A 20,918-nucleotide genomic window follows, 5' to 3' on the forward strand; every position below is an offset into this window, starting at 1 on the left:
CTAACACCTTAGTGCCTGCTTGAAAGGAAATTGTACGGGTATGGAATTGTAACTTCCATTTGCAAAAACTAAAAATTCCACAGTGAATTGGGTTATAGGTATAGATTGTGTCTATATTCCTATCAGGTACTTGCTGTGACATACTTTACTCTGTTCTTTACATGAATGTTATTATTTGAAATATTTATTGGTCCTATTTTAAATACTATCTTGTCTCACCGATAAACTAACAGAATAAAAAGTACACCTTCTAGCTATCAGACATCCCATAATGATATATCTAGTCTGTTGTATGCTTTAGTATATCATCATTTATTATAAGCTTGTTGGTTACATCTCGAAGCTGAACATTTGCAAATGGGCTGCGTTCTTATGAAAGGTGCTGGGTCAGTCACTGTGGCAAATGAAGTCCTAGCTAGTGTGTTTCTCAGCTGTCTGCCTAAGGGTGTTAAAAAAAATAACTGAATTCAGTCTGCCAGATTAGGTAGTCTTTAACCTTTGTGCTGAGGTCCCTAGGGATCCAGCTGGCAGCGCTGCTCCATCTAGCATACAGAGCTATAAAGGTAAGCAGAAAACTACCCAGTCCTACCTATTTTGTATAATATTCTACAGGTACCCACCTCTGTTTGTACAAATGCTGAAGACTGTAGCTAGCTGTGAGAACAATTCTTGGTTGAATCAGTGAATTAAGTTATTAGAAAAGAAGCATGATGCTGTTTCATCTTGCAGTATGCACATGCCATTGAGTAACGCTGTTCCTTTTACTCAATTCTGAATCCTCCACTGTGATTTTCAATCTTTACAGCTCCTCCTAACCGACAAGCTAGGACTGCATTTAGAAAGCACATATCAAAAGAAAACATGTGGAGTAAAAGGATCAGCTATCCAACTCATTCATCCTTCACCAGCCTAGGAATAAAACCTTTGAAAGAAAAAAAAATCAATGGACTATACTGGTACAACAGGCAAATGTTGCACTTCCAGTTTGTTTCCTTTCTGAGGGCTCTGCCCTGTGTTTTGTTTGATGTGTCAGTGTTGATGGCCCTTAGCTTTAAGTTTTCATACTACAATAAATCTACCCTTTTCTCCTTACAAACAAAGTTATGAGCAGATAGAGGCACAAGAAGTGTTTACTTTGCATTTCAGGAACTCTAGACTTGATTCCTTCTCTCCCACACTGTCTATCACTTCAATTTTGCATGTGGGAATTTTCACAGCAGTCAACATTATTCTGGCAGAAAAAAGCTGGACTAATGAGGTGAAGAGTCAGGAGAAAAATACAATTTTTAGTCTTCAGTTGATGTTCTACATCCCAGGGGAACAGGAGGGAGGAGAAGGAAGAGCCAAGCTTGTACCTCAACACAGTACAAGCACAGCCTGTATAACCAAGAAAGAATGGCCAGAAAATGCCCTGCCCTGTGCTACCATCCACTCTGGTATCTAGTGCCAGCTACACTGGGTCGGTGGTGCCATTTGCATTAACCCTTATCACTATGCTATACAAAACCAGATTTGATCTGAGGTGGAATCCCTGTAGACAAAAGTCCTGCAAAGCTGCTCTTAATAAACCAAGGGAATCCTTCCAGCCCCATGTGTAAATGAATTTTCTGTTGTCTCCTGTGCTGCTTCCTGGGATTTCGTGAGATGCAGATAAGCACTTGAAGATAATTTAAATTCAAGTGCATACTTAAGAAAATTATTATTTATAAAAATGAATGGGCTTTTTTTTCTTTATGTGCTGCCACTTCAAATGACCCAGAATTATTATTTACATTACATTATTAGAGATATTGCTATAATCTTAACTGGGGATTGTGTCTCCATCCTTTTCTTCATCTTCCATAATCACTGTTTGCTTTTCTTCTGTAAGCAGCTTAGCACCTTAAAAACAGAAGGACCAAAAAAAAAAAAAAAAAAGGCAAGAGAGAGAGAAAGAAAAAAAGGAGTTAGTTTAAAATATTACAAACAAAATATTACAAAACAAACAAAAAATATTACAAAATATTAAAAAATCAGGTTAAGGAAAACTTTTCTGTCCTCTCTAATAGTTTGACCCTAATATAGCTTTTCAGACATCATGGGAGTTACTCTTCATTTATTTTGGCAAATCATTCTCCTGATATTTAGTGAACTAGATTTGGATCACTACACTGTTAGCTAAAATTATCAGTCAGTCTTAAATCCAGCATATTTCAGCTACCTGTGAAAGCAGAGACACTGAAGTTTCTTTTGAGAACCTGTTTGTTAAAAGGATTTGGGAAGTTAAAAAAAGAAAAATGCTTGCATGATGAAATAAACACTGTAATTAACCTATGTGACTGAGTCAGTCTGTGTGGACAAGCGTATGCACGATTCTTTTCTGTAGATATTTAGCAATGTTACTTAGATTTTGCTAACACAGATGCTAAAGGAGACAAATATTAGAATACCACATGCCAAGTATGATTCCCAATAATGTTATATAGTATCAATAAATTGCAAAAGGAACAGAACTGAGATCAATGTTATAACAGATTCATACACTAAAGACTTTGAGCCAGTATATGAATTATTGAGGTTTGGGATCTGAACAAGCTTCGAAGTGTGTCTGGCTTGTGAAGTGAGAAGAAAAATAGTTCATAAGGCTTCATCTCTATCATGAAAGCACTGGAGAATGATATGACATAATATTGAAAGGAAGTTTGATTTCACAGTTAAAGCACGGGATGGAGATTCAAGAAAGCTGGCTCATCAGCTGCAGATATGCTATGTGGCATATCTTTCCATGTATAAGTATTTCCTTCTTCCAAAGTCTTTCTCTATTATCTAGTTAGGTTATGGACCATATTGTCCACAAGTATATCTATATCTATATCATAATTAAAACAGTAAGTCCAGCTCTTACGGTGGACCTTGAGGCTTTTATGCGATATCATGATATACCAATTATTATAACTAATCACTTTATTAAAAAATTAACTAATAAAGCTAAGTGAGGCCAATATTTTAGATAGGCAAGTGTTCTCCTTGATCCCCATTTTAACTGATTGTGTTGTTTTTGCCTGTTTGTAGTATAGAGCAACTGACCTCTAAGATATATTTTATGTCCACCTTCCTTGGCATGGAGATTAATATAGTCTAAAAACAGGATGAGGGTAACCGTTGAGTTGAGACCGATGAAATCCCTCTCTAATTCAGTCTCCTACTGTTTGCTCTTAGTCTGTGCTAACCAGCTGAGTTGTTCTGTCAAACCAACCTGTTTTGCTTCTTTCTGCATTCAAAACCCTTGCACAGTGAAGGCTTTCAGCCTTCATGAAGTCTGAAAATAGAGCAATACCACACAGGAAGATTTTCTTCAGCTTCGGAGTCTTTTTAAGAGGTGATGAACTAAGGAAAACGTTAACCTATACTGCCCTTCATGTAAGCTCCTGCTTTATGCAGTTCTCATGAACTAGCTGGTTTCAGTGAGACTGTGAAGTAAACTGAAAGGAGTGAATGAATATTATTTTGAAACACGAAGGACTGCCTTTGTTTGAGTAGCAACTTGAACTGCTATTGAATGAGTGAGTAACCACTATTGTTAACTGCTGAGAATGATGCTGTTTTTTAGAGATGGAAGTAAATGTTCCCCACCTAGACTTCTACTCCTGTATAACAAAAAATATAAACAATTTTTTGTTCCCTTTGTCTTTGGCTATTTCTTTTTCTCCTTTGTGGAGCATTTGGGAACAAGGAAAACACTCACTTTACCTTTACTCAAGTAAAATACTCTTAAAATGTGAAGCTACAATGAGATGAGAGAACTAACCTAGCTTTTGGGAAAACTCAGGAATAAGACAAGGAATGCAAGCTAAATGAAGCTGTGTTGTGCTTTATGATCTTGTCCAATGTCACTCTTATCACTATCAAGTAGTTCTGATTTCCTAATTATAGTACTCAAAATTGCCCTTACAGAGCAGACCCTAGAGACAGCTGGAATGCAGCAGCCAAGCTGAGGTCCCCAGCAAGACTATGCATCATTATCAACAAATAATTTTGCTGAATGATGGACTCCAAAGGTTTCCAACAGTGTTCAAGATCCAAAGCTCAGAAGAGGACAGAGTTGTAGCCTAGAGCTGTAGGTTCTTAACTTTCTGGATCATGGACCCTTAGCAATTTCATGGACAACTTACCTTTACATCAACCATTTAATGTCAAATGGTAGAAAGGGGATATAAATGGGATGCCTTAACTAGAATTATTTCTGTAACACTAGAAAAAGAGTTTTTCTTTGATAGGATGCCACTGACCATTTGGGGACAAAGTGTGCTTTATTGAATTTAGTTTGGGAATTCTTGGTTTAGAGGAGTAAGCAGAATGTTGGAATTATGAAAAGCAGCTCATCTCCCAGTTAGTTCTAAGGACTGGTAGATTGTTCTATTAACAGAACAATCTGACTAAAGAAAGCAGTATGGAAGTACAATGTAGTCATATTTTTGCAACTGAATTTGCAAATACTGGAAATTTTTAGCTAGAGACTAGGACCCCAAAGGCTCACAGAGACATGAGAACTGGTATTAGGAAGCTCAGATATGGACAGAAGAAAAAGTTGGCTTTAAGTCAACTGTTTGTCAGGTGCCACCCCAGTCTAGATCTCTCAGAACACCGCCAAGACTGCACTAGCTGCACTTGCCTGTCTACGGACCACCCTTGCAGCTGGGTTGGAAGAATAATGGGGCACTCCAGTCACATCCCCTGCACAGGAAAGGGGGAAAGGCGATGATAAACTGCTGTGCTTGTTCTCATTACTCAGAGACTTTCACTGAAGGAGGGTAGCACTGAAGGAGCTGTTTTAATTGGTTTTCTAGAGCACGGAGGAGGATGAGGGTTTGAAATCATGGTTTTACTAGTTATCATTGATCTGATTAAGAAACTCTAAGCAGCCACATTTCAGGAAGCATGTTCCCATATTTACACAGGTATTTACATTCTTGCTCAAACCCACAAGCCTAAAGAGCTCTTAGAAATACTTTGGTTAATTGAATATGTTGCTAAGTGGGGATGGCAATAAAGAGTGTTCCAGATTGGAGTGCAGGCACTGGATCTAATTTAAATCATTTAGTGTCATGTGAGGGGGAAAAAGAAATTAGAATCGTGATTACAATTTGTCTTTTTTAAATCCCTTAAAAAGGCCAAGGTGTTGGCTGACTGAAAGAGACCTGGCCACTAAAAGTATCTCTATCCCTCGGCTCTTTTGTATAAATGTGGCACAACGGTATCTGGGGCACTTTAGTAAGAGTTTGATGCCTGAATACATAAAGAAGTACAGTCCTTGTAGGGGAGGGTTTTGTGATACCCATAGTTTGCTATTTAACTTGGCTAAGGAATGAAGTTCCCTGGTCTCCTTCTGTAGACTACAGAGAGATCCTTCAGACAATAATGCACAGATCCTAATTTAGCAGCCACCTTTCTGTACCTCGGTTTCCCATTTGTACCTGTTCTCTATCAGAGCAGGAATTTTCTAAGGATTAACCTGTATTAAGTGTTTGCAAGGTGTAAAACGGATTCTACTTCTCATTTGGGTCACATGTGGCCCAATAGATGCATGTGATTTTGGTCACTTTATAAGGCCTTTTTAACTTGTTTTTATTTGTGATAGAGGGAGCCTCCGGCCACCCGAGAAGGAAAGGGACAGTCTCCAAGTGCTCATAACCAGCTGGTCAAAATGGAGAGAGATAACGCAGCTGCCATTTTTATTTACATTTACAACAAAATGACTTGTGTGGACAGCTGCTTAAAAAGATAATCTAGTAATTAAGCTCTGTTATTGCAAACAATTAAGAAGGGGTGGGGTTTTTTGTGTTGTTTGTAATACAGCAGCATTTGGGAGGAATCAGAAGGGGAAACGGTAAAAACTGTGGCAATCCTCAACAAGAGGTCGCAAGGGATACATGTGGCCCCGATGTGCTGCCTACTGCAGCAACACCACTGACAGGGAGACAGGGACAGAAAGGCCTTTTCATATTTATTTAGCACACGTAGCCCTGCTGGGGCTTCTCAGGTCTCCGAGTCTATAATTCAGGTGCTATTTTGCACAGCAGTTCCACAAGAGCTCAGTCTGTTTATTCTGTCTGTTGCCTGATGGGATAACCCTGAAAGTAAACAAGTAGTAAATATTGGACTAGCCCTCAGCCACAGTGAGTCACTTTCTCATGGCAAGTTGTGGACCCACTGCCACCAACTTCTAACCAGCAGAAATCTGTATGTTGGTGTGTACCTTGAAAAGAAAATATGCATCCTTGAAGTAGGGAGGGAATCAAATTCAGGCATTCAAACTCCTATGCTGCTTTGTCACTGATACAAGTCTGCCAGAGGGAATCAATCGTTAGAAAATGGACTCAGAAAATAGGATGTGGAAAAGCTGTCTGCAGAGTGAGGCAGCATCCAGCAGGCTGCTTTGATGGAGTCCATGCTGACTGCCAGAAAGTCACTACACCAGTAGGTTAGAAAGAGTCATTTAATTGAAAAATGCATTAGTTTCTATCATTTCCCCAAAACAAATGCACATGCTTTGAATTTTGTCACACATTTGAAGGTCACTGGTTTTTTTTCTTTTCTTTTTTATGCTCCTCCCTTCTGTGTTTTTTGACTACCAGTTCATTTGGGGCTTCTAATAACATGTTTCTCTTAACATATAACTTCTATTAGCTTCTTTTTCCTTTGAAAATTATTCAGAGCTTAAGAGGAAGCCTTCAAAGGATGCAAGAAGTGAAGATCCTTAAAATGATTCTTCTTTCTCCCTTAACTATCTACTCAAGATAATTAAGGCTAGGCAGATAAAACATTAAGTGACTAGATGTTAATCCAACCAGAACTTTGTAGAGCCATGTCAAGGAAACAATCCACCCTTGCTGCATCCTGTTAAGCAACAATCACATTTAAACCAAAACAAGAGTCAAATATGTCTCGGCTGCAGTCACACATTTCATCTCTGAATTCTATCATCAAACACGTTTCACTTCCAGATTCCTCTTCCCTACATATACCTTGAGGTCCAAGGAACACATACCATCTTCAAAAGTGCTACAAATGACCAAAGGCAACTATTCTTGGAGTATTTTAGAACCGACCAAAATGATGTCTCAACTCTCTTCCCAGATCCAACATGGGGTAGGCCTGATGAATAATACACAGGACTTATTGCAAATGATTTGATAAACTTTGCCTCTGCTTTTGCTTCTGAATTGATCCCTAAAAGACTATGATTTTTTTTCCCACCTAATTTATTTATCATGTGAAATTTTTGGCTGGGTAATTTCCTTCAGCAATTATATGAGCAGTTCATTATCAATGTTCTATATTAAATATTCCAAACTGGAGCATTTGCAGTTGGGCTAAAAAGCCGTATAAAAGATTTAATTTCTCCCAGCAAATGATCAGACCAGAATTCCAGTGACTCACTTACAGCAGCTCTAATTCTGCAAGTCACTGGGATGCTTGAGTTCAATGAGGGTATCAAAAAATGTGTTTTGCTTGGGCAGATCAGTTTGCAAGGTATTAGTATTCGCTATGCTTGCTGCCGTGCTCTGGCAAACTCAGTCATGCTCCTCTTTGCTCTTGGGAGCCCCATATTGATTCATATAAGGCTGCTTATATGAAAAAAAGTAATTTACACATGTTTGTGGAGGTGGAGAGACAGTTATACTCAACTGTCCAACTGTTCAATCAGGACCAAAGGATTTGTCTCAGGAACCTCTTCATGTAGTGTGCTCAGTAGTGCCTAAGACTAGGCAGCTCACAGCAGAACTGGTTCACACTAGAGTTTCCTAAGGGAGCAGTGTTTTCCAGTTATGTTTTCCCAGCTGAATCTGTACATACATGCAAAGTTTAAACTTGTGCTTCCTTCGTGACTCAGGGCCACAGTAAGAAGGTATAGAAAAATTGTCAGATATGTTCCTTCCCAGAAGCTGCTTTATGAGGCACTTGACACAAGTTTTGGATCTGGAGTTATATGTGCTCAAGTTTGAAAAGCAGTGCAATATCTGGACTTGCACAAAAGCAGGATCACCTCTGCATGAGGTAATCAGCTGACATGATGTCTTCTCTTCTGCCCACCCCAGCCCTGCAGCTGGTGGAGGGGACATGGCTGAGGCTTTCCATGAAGCACCACTGCTATTACATACTCTGAACTAGCAGGTCCAGCTTAGTAAGAATTGCTAAAAGTGGAGTGGACAGACAACCTCCTTCCATCCTTCTGATCATACTTCTGACACTAGCCACTGCGGGCTTCCTCTTTGGAGCATCTTAGATAAGTTTCCTACCTGTTATAATGGGTGGGATGTGTATTGCAGGTGTATCTTTTCTCCTGGGCTTCTTCTGTTCCAGTTCGGTGATCTGAGAGCCTGGACTCTCTCTCTCCCTCTGTGGTTTCTCTGTGATACCATACCTTTTCAGCAGGTTATCAGAAAAGTCTGAAAGTATGCCTGCAGAGAAGAATAAAAGAAAATACTTCTTCAGCCTTGTTTACACTGCATGAGTGTAAAACAAAGCAGGATGAGTGTTTTGTATGGTGTACCTACTCTTCAGGGTTTGCAACAGTGTGCATTTCCTCTATGTAAATTATATCCTGTAGGCTATAGTCAACAATGCTGTTAAGCCAGCTGGTTTCTGGTGGTACCTAGTGGACTAAACTGCAACCCATCAGAAATGACGGCAAAGATGAGTGCAGTCTTGTATTCCAGAAGGATAAACATCTTATCAAAGTTGTTTAATCATATGAATGCTCAAGCCTATACTTAGGAGCAATGTGACCACACAGAAATGAGACTGTCTTCTTCATGAGATGGATACTTCAGGCAAAAAATGCAGCTCTCCAGCTTCTGGGCCACTCTTCCCTAAGAGAGAAGCGTTCGCAGATGGATACATGTGAAAGCTGAACAGAGTCAAATGTGTAGAGTGATGAGTTCAACATCTGGATTACACATATTGGAAAAGACCAACTGTTTTTCACTTGGTAGGTGGGAGCCACTGCAGATACGCAGGTGACTGCACAAGCGGTTACCAGCTAACTCCTCTGTGTATGCGTAGCATGGGAAAATGCAATGCACTTGGTACAAGAACACTGCTCCCTCCCCAGAGAGCACAGCGAGGACTGCTTGTTAGCAGAGAGAAGTGATAAACATTTATTCCCCAGCACAGACAGGGGACACTTGGAAGATCATCGGGTTTTGTTGGCAGTCTCCTGCTCACCCTTCCCTTCCCCAGGTTGGTGGCATTTGGCTCTCAGACTTCAGAAGTCTATAGATGCACAGCAGCAGAGAGCATCCTACAAAGAGTCTCTTTGTCGCTCTGGTGGTTTCTGGCTTCCTGAAACACCCACCCTTTGCCAGAGTCCCCATATGCCCAAGAGCCCTATGTCTTCCCAGAGGAACAACCAGCAGCCAGCTTGTGTGCCTCCATGGTCACCTCCCAGTCTTGTCTCCCACTGACCACGGGGCACAAGTTGCACAAGAATGTACAAGAATGGGATCCTTTTTGATTCTGGATTGAATCTGGATGCCTGCTGCGGCTCAGCTGGTAGAGATAAATACATGTCATTTGTCACATAAAGACAATGAGACTGTGAGCTATAAGGGAGGGTTTTTTTCAGAAGCACGCACACACTGACCTTGGTATTTACAGATTGTGTGAGAACTCTCAGTCTAAAAATGAAGGCTTTTGAAAAAGTCAGCCTCTCTGTTAGCCTGCCTTCCCAGATGCATGTAGGATAAATGCGTGTTCTTGTTCACTTCCAAGAGAACATAAATAAATGGGAGATCTCTGGACCTTTGTCCAGATTCAATGCACTGAACTGAATTTGAATTTTGAAGTCAAAAGATGGATTGCTCACCTGATAGGGGTGGTGGGGTGTGTAATGCTGGTGTATCTTTTCTCCTTGGCTTTTTTTGCTCCTCTTCAGTGTTTTGGGAGGCCTGGATAGTTTTACCTTTTCTTGGTTTCTTTTTGAGGTCACAGCTCTTAATCAGCTGCTCTGAAAGATCTTCTGCATAGAAAAAAAGATGAATAGAAATTGAAATGGAAGGGAAATAATAAAACAGATGGTGAAAAGAAAAGATTTAATAATACTGCTTTCATCCAAGTAGATTAAAATGCCCATGGAGAAACAACTCCCAAATAGAAAGTCAGTATAAGAGGTCTCTGTGCCATAACAAATGGGATCCAAGTGACTTAGGTGGTCCTTCTGCTTTGTAGGTGGTAGATGTAAAAAAAGAGTGAGAAAATTGTGCGTGGCTGCATGTTACATGGCAGAGGGAAGGCTACTGTCGTGCAGAGATCCCATGGCCATGACTATTTCATTCAGCTTCAGCTGTGTGGGTCTGTGTCTTAAAGAGTTACAAGGGCACTTTTGTGAAGGGAAGATTTACATACATGGGGCCAGCCTGAAGCACTGGTAAACCAAGCCAGCATATTGTTAACTTCAAGAGTTGGCCTTACTTCCAGAGTTGCTGAGCAGTCAGTATTCACTTTTGATTAACATAACGTTACACTGGATTTTTGGTTTTCCTTTAAGACAAGACTCAGATGGTTTAGATGGTCAGGAGAGTTTTTCTGCAGGGATCTGCATTTCTGGGTGCTTATGCAAGCTGAAAATGTTAAGTCTAGCCTGTCATTAGTATCATAACACAAACCAAAGCTTTGATTTCTTAAACGTCACTTGTTTGGCTTCATCATTCTCCCCCCTCCCCTCCAACTCCAAACTTTTTGTCCAAAGGGACCTGATCCCAGGCTCACTCACACTTTGTGACACAGCTGTAAGCCTGTGGACGAGAAGCAGGAAGGATGACCTCTGGGTAAAGTCCCTGGAAGATGGGGATTCTTTTTTTCAGCCTTCACAGACTTCCTGTATGATCTTAATGAAGTCATTTAATCTCTCAGTGCCTCAGTTTCCTGCCTGTACAATGGGACTAATTCTACCCAAATTTCTGTTTGTTTTAAATAAGCAGTTTTATGCAGCAATTACTTTTATTAGGTGCACTGACAGCAGTTACAGAAGTGGTGCCTTTGGCTAGTAATGCTGTGGGGCAGAACCAGGGCTAGGCTAACTTCCTTGTAAGCTGGATAAATGAAGTTTATAAAACTCCGCTTGCCTGAGGTGAGATACTTTTTTTGAAATTGCATTTGTGTTTCATTATTGCCATCACAAGGGTAATAACAAGCAAGTAGATTTTTGTTTCTGGGTTGGTAAATCTTTATGACAATTTTGTAAGGCTGGAATGAAGCAATATCGTTTGAAGCCAAGGCAAGGATGATGAATATGCAGGAAGCAGCACATCTATCAAGTCATGAAGTCTGGTATTTAGGAGCGTGGCAGAGCAAAGATGTCTCTGGTACTCTCAGTGCAAAAGTTATGTGCAAAGTAGGTTCAGAAAAGGAAACAGATTGACGGTGAAGGGGGAAAGGTATTCAGAATGCTGTCTCAGGGTGGGCAAAGGGGGTATTTGAAATCTTTTATTGAAATTGCATATGGAATATGTGTTCAGGAAAGGCTCAGCTATACCCTAGCTTTCAGCTTATTGTGGTATAAAAGATGAAACTGCTCTACTTTTTCTACCAGAGAAAAGAAAAATGACTCTTTTTTCTTTTATCCTCTTTAATTAACTTCCTTCCCAAGCTTCAGCTAGTATTTATATGCAGGAAAAACACTCCTTGCCTTTCCATCTGGCATCAGAAGTGTCACCAGAAGGTGTAATCTATCGGGTTTCACGAGGCCGCAGTTGTACTGCTGGAGGGGAAAAACAGCCACTGGACGGGACCTAATGATGTAAAGATAACACCTCTCTAATTACTGCAATGACTTCATCTAATAACACTTACCTAAATGGTTACAGTGTGAATCTCGCTTGTCCAGTCTGTCTTCTGGGATATCAAGTGGCTGAACATATTCTGTTGACATCATTGAAATGTTTTTTTTTCTTTTCCCTTGGAAGCTACAGCAGCCAAAAAAAAACCAAAACACTATGACATAAAACTGACATGTTGGTATTATATATCCACTTGCTAGCCAGATCATGAGAAGTTCCTGTCTTCCAGCTGCTTTTTGCCATGTGGTCTGCTGGCCTGATTTTGCTCAAGCATTTTAAAAGAGATGCATTCAATCACTGCCTTGGCTACACACATTTAATATCCCATTTTTCCACCTCCATTGCTGTAAGCAATCCACACAAGCACAGGAAATACAGTAGCTCTACAGAAGAATACTGACTTTAGCCATACAGGCAGTGCTCACATGCACAAAGTGCTAGAAAGCAGGATATTTTATTTTGGTTTTCTTCTCCATTTTTTCTCAACTTTAAACTAGAAGGGTTGTATTTGGCTTTTATCACACAATCCAACTTTAATGACAAATGCTGCTTAGTTAGTCTTTTAACTCCAGCCCCTCTAAAAAAGCCCGGGTACCTTTGAAGACCCAGGTGTGAGTGCTGACTCTGAAAGGTGGCAGGTGACCGCAGACCCCAGAGCCAGCGTGACGTACACATCGCCTTGGTAGAAGCACACGGGACCAGTTTCTCAAAGCTGTTTGTGCACCTGTATTCTGTAGATCTCAGTGGCTTGCACTTGGGGCTTCAGGCCTTTTTTTATCGTTGGTTACTTATAACCGGAGAGGGGCCTGACCCCCAACCTCTGGCCTGAGCTCCCCCAGCACCAGTCAGGCTGAGGTTTGATGCAGAATTTACGCACTACAGGCTCACCCTGATGTCATCACAGGGAGAAGGTGATTTGAAGTTTTTTTTTTACTACCAATGATTTCTGCAGTTGCTTAGCAGAAATCCATCAGAATAATAGTGCAATGTTAAAGGAAAAAAAAAACCGCAACTTTGATCTTAAGGTGCATCCTGATCGATCTGGGTATCTCCCTTCAGGCAGCAACAGCTGTGGTACCGTTTCTTAGTAGCCATCTCTAGTCTCCATTTTGGGGGAATAAGAGCAAGCTGAGATTTTCTTGTGGGGAGGAGGAAGGGAATTATGAAGAGGAAAAAGCAGGAGACAAAGTTAATGTAAGAGAAAAAGGACAGAAATGGGAGAAAACAGGAAGAAGGTAAAGGAAGTAGAGAAGGAAAGAATAATAAAAGAGAAAGGTCGAAGAAAAGGGAATCAGAGAAAAATGGGGAAAAGAAGGATGGGAAAATCAAAGGAGAAGAAAGAATAGAAGACCAACTGTACTGTAGGAGTTCATTTTATCTTTCTGGAGGTAAAGGAATTACCTATATTATTTCTCCCTAAATCACAGTGGTTGTTGGTCAATAAAAAACAGAACTATAGGGCAGTTAACCTCATTTTTAATGACTAAACTTGAATCTATACAAAGATCAGTTAACCCTGAGGCAAAATCCAGTCACATAAATATTTGGCAAACAAAATATGAAAGATCAAAGTCATACTCATACATTCAGCTAATTCTTCAGGAGATGGAAAAAATTGTCCTAAACTCTAGTGACTTCAAAGTAAATGAAGCAACACTGGTTTCCAGCAATAAAGGTCAGGAACACTGACTCATAGTGTTTTTATGGGATTAACTCCCATGCCCTTCAGTATTCAAAATTCACAAAAATTTGTAAAATTCTATAAATGCTGAATCAGGCCTGGATCAGACATGGAACCTCTGGCTGCTCACTGCAGCACTGGCCCCGTCCAGCCTCACATCTGTGTTGAATGGTTATGTTGCCTGGAAACTTTAGTAGCCTTTACAGGGGAGGGGGAAAAAAAAAAAAAAAAAGGTATCTTCCACTTAGGAAGACCCTGCATAAGAAATCTTTGAATGCATCTAAGTGTGGTATGATTGCTCTATTTATCAACTGTATAAACCAGCTAGAGCTATGTTTTAAAATATAACAATCAAAATTTTATTGAAAAGATAAACTTATCTTGCCACATGAAGGCCCACACTACATTTTATGATTTCAGGAGAAACTGTTTTATCTTCAGTGCCATTTGATTTTGGAGGATTTGATGAATCCACTCCAGCTGTTAGCTAAATATCATGATTGTAGGAAGAATGTTCTTTTCTAAAGATTACCTTGTTTAGAATGTTTTCAGCCAAACCAGTGACATCATTTCAGACTATGGACTCTTTGAACAGGTCTCGAGCCAAAAAAGCTGGGGATAGTAAAATTTAATTGTACCATTGGTGGTAACCTATACTGACTGGAATTACCTTTAGAGTCTGATTAACTTTGGTTCGATTTCACTACGTTGTTTCATTGAGTTACTTCACCTAAATCAAGCTTTATAAAGAGACGTTGTCTAGGATTGATATACGTATAGTATAAGAGGCTTAATTTCTTTTTCTTAACATTGTAGTTTGAAAAATAGTATTCTAAAATAAATCTCTTAGATCTGTCTTTATATTTCCATCGTCACAGGTGCCTAGCCCTCGGCATGTTCAATGCTTAAAACAGGGATTTATAGCCTAACTTCAGACATTTTTTTGAAAAGTTTGCCCTGCCTTGCATTGCCTTGCTTACAAATGTATTTCCACACTACAAATTTCAACTATCTATGTGTCAAAAGAATTTAAAAAAAAAAAGAAAGATTGCCAGAATATATCATGAAACTTGATATAACAGTTTTGGTAACTTGATTCTATATACAGTGCATATGATATAAGAAAGTGTTAGTGATATTATATCCTGTCACTATACATTATGCATATATTTCTCATTCAAATGTGAAGGTGATGTATGTGAGCACTGTAATGGTGCTTTCCCAAACCACTAAAATCAATTCCTGACACTGAAGAAACAGATTCCCCAATAATGTTACATGTGGAGGGGAAGAATGTTGCAGGAACTGTATGAACACATTAATATGCCTTTACAAATGGAAGCACATTCTCAGATTTTAGTGTTAAGTGCAACTCCTTTCCTGCTAGTCCTCGTGGTAACCCCGTGTGCCCTGTCTGCACCAGTCGGTCACCTTGGTAGATAACGCCTGCAATTTGCATGATGGACCAAGATTTTTTTTGCACACTGTTACGTCTCTTGACATAATGAGCCACATTCATCCTTCGGGCAACTTTAATACTTACAGTGGTGCTCTAAATCACACTCAGCAGGAGACATTTTCTGAAATGGATATAGATTTTTCCATACGAATTAGGATTCAATAGTCATTTAGCCTGAGACTTTTGTACGATACAACTCGGCTGTACAAGCCTCTCCTACAGAGATGTGTGCTCAGCAGAGTCACCTGGAGTCTTTTGCTTCTGGGAAAAGATAGAGCTGCTGGAGATGCCCTAAATGCTTCCCTAAAGCCGGCTGTGTAGGTGCTCTAGTTTTGCCAATCCGGTTCGTTTACTCCTTGCAAAAGCATTCAGCATTAAATAGGATTGGCTCTACTTACAGACAGAGAAGAGTAAGGAAGGATAAGGCAGGCTGAAAAGCATAGGTTGTTAAAAGCTACTTCATCCTCATAAGGATTTGCTTGCATGCAGAATCATTGTCGTGTGATAGCAGGACTCCCCTGGGCACACACACTTGTAAGAGCTGGGGAGTCAGATGGAAAATATCTGAACTTTTCAGTTTTGAACTATCACCTTAGCTATTGATGAGTTTCTGGGTAGCTTAAAGAAAGCACTCCAAAATGCTGCCAGTCATTTTTGGTCTGAATTTTTATTTATTTGCTGTATATGCGCGATTAAAATGCTAATATAAGTATCTGTATGCAAGAGATCACAGTTCCTACCACACGCTAACATAGTCTTAAAACACACACACACGCACATGCACAAATAATAGCGTTCCTTTCTTTGCTGAAACTGTAGGGTTTCATTGAAAAGTCCTCCAATGTGACCAGTTCCTGGGTTCCATTAGGTAGGAATATTTTGCCTAGAGGTGGACAGAGAAATGAGCTTTGTTTTGCTGTTTCAATGTGCAGCTATTTTAATGTAGGTATTTGCCTTAAGTAATCAGGCTAGGACTTGGGGTAGCGCTCAGCAAAGCTCTTCTCACAGATTTCTACCCGAAATGATGGAAGTCAGTTGAGGACATCTGATCATGTGGCATTTAAACCAACCTGAAATGGCATCATATGAGAAAAATCTGTCTTGCAAGGTACAACATTAAAGCTTTGAAAACAAAACTGAAGAGTTGAGCTCTTCTCATTGGACCCTGACCTGGGCACAGAAATGGCTTTGGATAGAACAAGGTTATACCTGAATTTCTTGCCTGCCCCTAGGGTTTGAATAGTGGTAGGATTTAGTCCCCTGCATGGAAATTAGATTCCTATGTATATTTGTATGCAGACCCAAGGGACAATTTGGTTCTGAAATGAATCATTAACAGGTGATTATTCTTATCTATGGGGCACTGGGTACTTGGAATTTGCAAACTGACCCTTTGCAAGGGTTGCACAGATTGTGCCTTTTAGGACTTCAGCAGACCATGTAGTGCTGTCCATAAGTACATGTATATTTCATTTGGTCAGGGGACTGCTTTGTTCCTACAATCAACAAAATCCCCAAGAAAAGCATGCACTATTTTGCAATAGTACATGCATAGTCGTTAAAGAGATCTTGAAATGTTGTCATGGGCACTACTTAAGTAAAAGTATTCTGAGAACATCCTTTTGTTGGGTGGCAGTATGCAATCTGAATCTGGATTTAATATGAGTATTTATTTTGGTAGGCTGATAATAAATGTTACCACAGAAATCAGTATGATACCAGGTACTTGCCTTCTCTTGGACCCAGAGCACTTAATAAGAACTTACCTTTGCTATAAATGGCATGGTATTGTTCTTGCGTCAGTCAGACTGCCACTGTAAAAGGGTGGGTGAAACTGTGTCTCTCTCTTTTTCCCCACTTTTGTTTTTGCAAGGGGGATGAAAAGGCATAACAGAGGTCATGGGCAGCCTGGGTTGAATTATCCTTTGGTATACTCTTGCTTGAGCAAGGAAGGGAACGTCAGACCTGCCCTTGCCCCCGTCACGTCCTCTGTAGGCTCCCGAGTCGGCAGTTTCTTTGCCCAAAGTCATTTACATATGTGTAAGGAGGGTGCAAGATTACTACACCTAGGTGGTAGTATCTTGCACCCACCTCGCAGTCGCAGAGCTCATGTAAAACAGCTCTGCCGGGGACAGGGGGATGGTGCAGCTTCCGGGAGCATTTGGCTCCTCCGTCCATGCTCAGGAGCCAGGCTTGGGTCCGTCACCAGCAAACAGGTTCCTTCACCAGCACCCTGATTCTATCCTAACACTGCTACAACTGCTTGCTGGGCAAGGCTTGGGAAAATAGCAAGGCAACATGCTTTCTGCTGTCAGAGTAGAAAACACATGCCCCCAAAAAAGAAAGTCTAGGTGTTGCACTGCATTGCAAACTTCTCAGTAGGAGTTTCAGCATGTGTTTAATGCTATTCTACCAGAGTAACTTCTTTCTAGTTGCAGCCTCATTATACTGCCTGGACTAAGCTTCTTCAAAGTTTTAGCCGAACACTAGGTTGTTCTCTTCAGGCATTCTTGTCAGATTAGTTTGATTTCTATTTTCTAAAGCAGACTTAAAACTTTTTAGATAACACTTAGCTGTTTAAAATCCTGATCCTGGTGTCTTCTTCCACCCAAAACTTTTGCTACTAATAATTGGATGAATTCAGGGATCCCACAGAACTGTCTTGGAGCATTTTCCTCTCACAAACAGTACTCTTTTAGGGGCTAGTTCAAAATCCAAGTAGGACTATGGACTGAATCCCACCATCTCCCAGCAACTTGTAAAGAAAAAACAATAGTAAAACTTTGATCAATGAAAGAAATACCAGATACATTTGCACACATACTGATCACAAAGTTTGCTTAATTTAGCCTTGGGGAGCAAACCAGCCACCCCTTTATCGTGGGAGAAGAAGTCCTGGTATTCGTCCCCCTTCTGCTGGCTTGCGCAACATGCTTGTGAACTTTCCCAGCAGCTAAAGCTAGCAGAAACCGTTGTCTCTAAGGCATTCTCCTCCCCGTGGCCCTGTCCCACACGTTGCGCCCCAGCTTTGTTGCCCCCCAACTTTCCCCACACGGCACAAGCTCCAGCCCGCTCCCTGAGGAGCGGGGACACCTGGCCTTTCCCGCGAGCCCCCAGTGGCGATGGGGGACGCAGGCTACTTGCCAGCACGGGCCAAACCTTGCTGCTAAGCAAACAAAACAAAGCGAAGGGCAGCACGATGCTGCCCAGGCCAGGGAAGGCGCGTGGCTGGAGTACTTACGAGGCGGCGAGCAGCGCGGGGAGGGTGCAAGCGGCGGCGGGGCTCGGTGGCGCGAGAACTTTCTGGCGGTGCTCGGTGCTCCTGCCCGCCTTATCTAGGGAGCCGCCGCGGCCGTTGCTATGGCAATGCTTTATTCAGGCGTCCTCCGGGAGGGTGGGAAATAGCATCGCCTTTCCCCCCGCGCACTCGGTGGATTTTAACGATGTGCTGCCGCTTCCTTCCTCTCCGGCAAGTCACCGAGGCCGATGGAAAATAGGAAATGGGACAGGGAAAAATCAGCACTGCCTCAAGGCGAAAGCATCTTCCCTGCCAGAAGAGGCGAACACGCTGGCAAACTCAGTTAAAAAAGTTTGAGGGTGGGGGGGATGCAAAAGCCTCGACATGTAGCTCAGGGAGTCAAAAGGCGAGCTGCAGCCGCCGTGCCGAGAGGCGCTAGGAAAACGGGAAGGGGAGGGAGGGCAGCTGATGCTGTGCGGGACCCAGGGGAGAGCTGAGGATAAAAGTGGTGAGAGGAGGCAGGGCACGTCCGGGAGCAGCCCCAGCAGCAGTAAAAGTGATGGACACTGTCTCCAGCAGCGATGACTGCGGTGTTTGTGTTTGTAGCTGGCCACAGCGAGTTACACAAGCTTGGCATTTATGAGGCCCGGCGTGGAGGCTTCTGTGGCTGCCGGGTGTTTGCCAGTAGAGACCAGTCTCTCCTATTTTAGCCCACTGCTTTGGATGGAGCTGTTATTTCAACTGAGGGAAAAATATACAAACATGCCTGGCGTTGGAAAAGCTCTGGCGGAAACGCTGCTCACTGGTGGGGTTATGAATGGCCCCTCTCTTGGTATTCATTTGCAACAAAACTGATTTTGTCTGGGCCCTTTCATTTAACCATGCTCAAAAAGTGTGACTGCTGCCAGATTTTTGTTGCAGTTGTCTGGCACTTCCCCCCCCACACCCAGTGATTGCAATTCAACAGCAACGGCATGGGCTGTGTGCTTTAAATTAGTCAGGATTTCTTTCATAAATAATATATTGTACAGATGGCCTAAAGGGGCAAAGGGCTAGTTCCCTATTCTGAGAGCTGCTCAGCACCCTCAGATCCTGTTCCCTTCGGGTCCAATTCTGTAGAGTACTGAGCAACTTAAATGGTCAGAGGGCACCACCTGAAAGCGCTGTGAGCTTTCCCATCAATGTCTGTGAGAAACAAGAACGTTCATTACTTCGCATAGGGTAACATTTATGTGTTCAAGTGTCTCAGAGACCCTTTTCTAAAAGCAAGCTCAGAAATGCTTAAATCACTCCTGAAAAATGGAACATAGGCTCCTATGTAAAGCAGTGTAAGTTTTTTTGGCAAGATGGAGTTTTATAATTGAAAAAACAACAGCCTCCCAAAACACCCCAAACCCTGAAACTGCTCATAAGACAAAACTGATTTTGATGTGTTGCCCATTTCAGTACCACTTTGATTTTTCTTTCAGAATTGTCAAGATCTCCCTGTTGCAGTGAGTTTTAAATAAAAATACTCTATTTTTACATCAAAATGCTTTTTACTTAGAAAAACAAGTTATTATGCATTTTTCTACGAAGTGAGGAAAACCAGAATAAGATCACTGAAACAAACAATGAAATATTTTTTGAAACTCAGCTCAAGATTTTCGCATTTTGGTTGCCCCAACTGAAAATAAGAAAGTAATTTACAATGCTGGAAAAATTCCCCAGAGATGAGAAAATCAGTGCCTATTCTAGCCCCTAAGTCACAAGGATGCTTTTGAAGTATTACAGCTTTAATCGTAAGGAAGGAGGCCTATCACACGTGGCAAGATCACATATCTAACTCTTTTTATCTTAGACATTTGGCAAAAGTATCAGGTGTTGTAAGATGTCAGAAATCATCTTACTCTAGTAGAAAATTTCTCCCACTCTCTCCTGTGGGACTTTCACATGAACAGTGTGGCCAAGGATTTTCTCCCAAATCTTTTCTTTCAAATGTTTCCACAGTTGTTTGTTGTCCTGCTTGTAAAAGGGTTGGGACTCCTTCCAGCTTTGCAGTCCTTCCTGCTCAATTATCTCACCAGGATGGTCAGGAAAATAATCTGAGTCTGTAATAACTCTGCAATTTAACCCTCCTCTTCCCTTGTATGTGAATATTCCACTCAGCACTCAGGGAACTAGTCAGGTAATTAAAGATAAACACATGTCTAAAAGTTTCCAGGCTAGTGCTTGAGAGACAGGCAATGCAGCTTTGACAGATGGGAAAGGAGGGGACAGCTTTATGGAAAGAAAACATATATATATATATATATTTTATATATATATATAAACTATTAACTATCTATGCATTTGCTTTTTTATATTTTTCTGGTTTGGTTTGCATTTCAGGGGTGAATTTTCACATGTCGAAAGGGTGGTGAGAATTTGACCTTCCTTTGATTCTTCTTACTGTTAAAACTTTTCCTTTCTATACAAAAATGTTTGCTTACTGAAGCTTTTCAGATGTCATAGCATAAAAAAGTGAGGGATTTCTTGAAAGACGCATGATGTCCCTTGATGTTATGCTTGTTTTTCCATCGTAGGTCTATAGATGGTTTTGCAGTGCAAACACAGCTGGCTTTTTAGCACTGTGGTAACTTGTAAAGATTTTTCCCTGCTTCAATTTTCCTTGCAGTCAACTCACGCTGAATCTGAAGACCAAAATCAGATCTCGCTCACGGCAGTGCCAGTCCTGTATGA

The 20,918-nt window shown here is 41.2% G+C and overlaps 1 protein-coding gene across 1 annotated transcript; it reads right to left on the reverse strand.

The window, feature by feature from the left end:
• Positions 1–301: 301 nt before the first annotated feature.
• PPP1R17 (protein phosphatase 1 regulatory subunit 17) lies at positions 302–18,612 on the reverse strand. The gene is made up of 5 exons (XM_013948168.2): positions 18,201–18,612; positions 11,833–11,945; positions 9,848–10,000; positions 8,280–8,441; positions 302–1,881 (listed from the first exon to the last, which is right to left on the reverse strand). The coding sequence occupies exons 2-5, from the start codon at positions 11,912–11,914 to the stop codon at positions 1,802–1,804; spliced, it is 477 nt and encodes a 158-aa protein (XP_013803622.1). The 5' UTR covers positions 11,915–11,945; positions 18,201–18,612; the 3' UTR covers positions 302–1,801.
• Between the last annotated feature and the right edge of the window lie 2,306 nt (positions 18,613–20,918).

Source organism: Apteryx mantelli, chromosome 2 (assembly GCF_036417845.1).
Source record: "Apteryx mantelli isolate bAptMan1 chromosome 2, bAptMan1.hap1, whole genome shotgun sequence".
Classification (NCBI taxonomy): Eukaryota; Metazoa; Chordata; class Aves; order Apterygiformes; family Apterygidae; genus Apteryx; species Apteryx mantelli.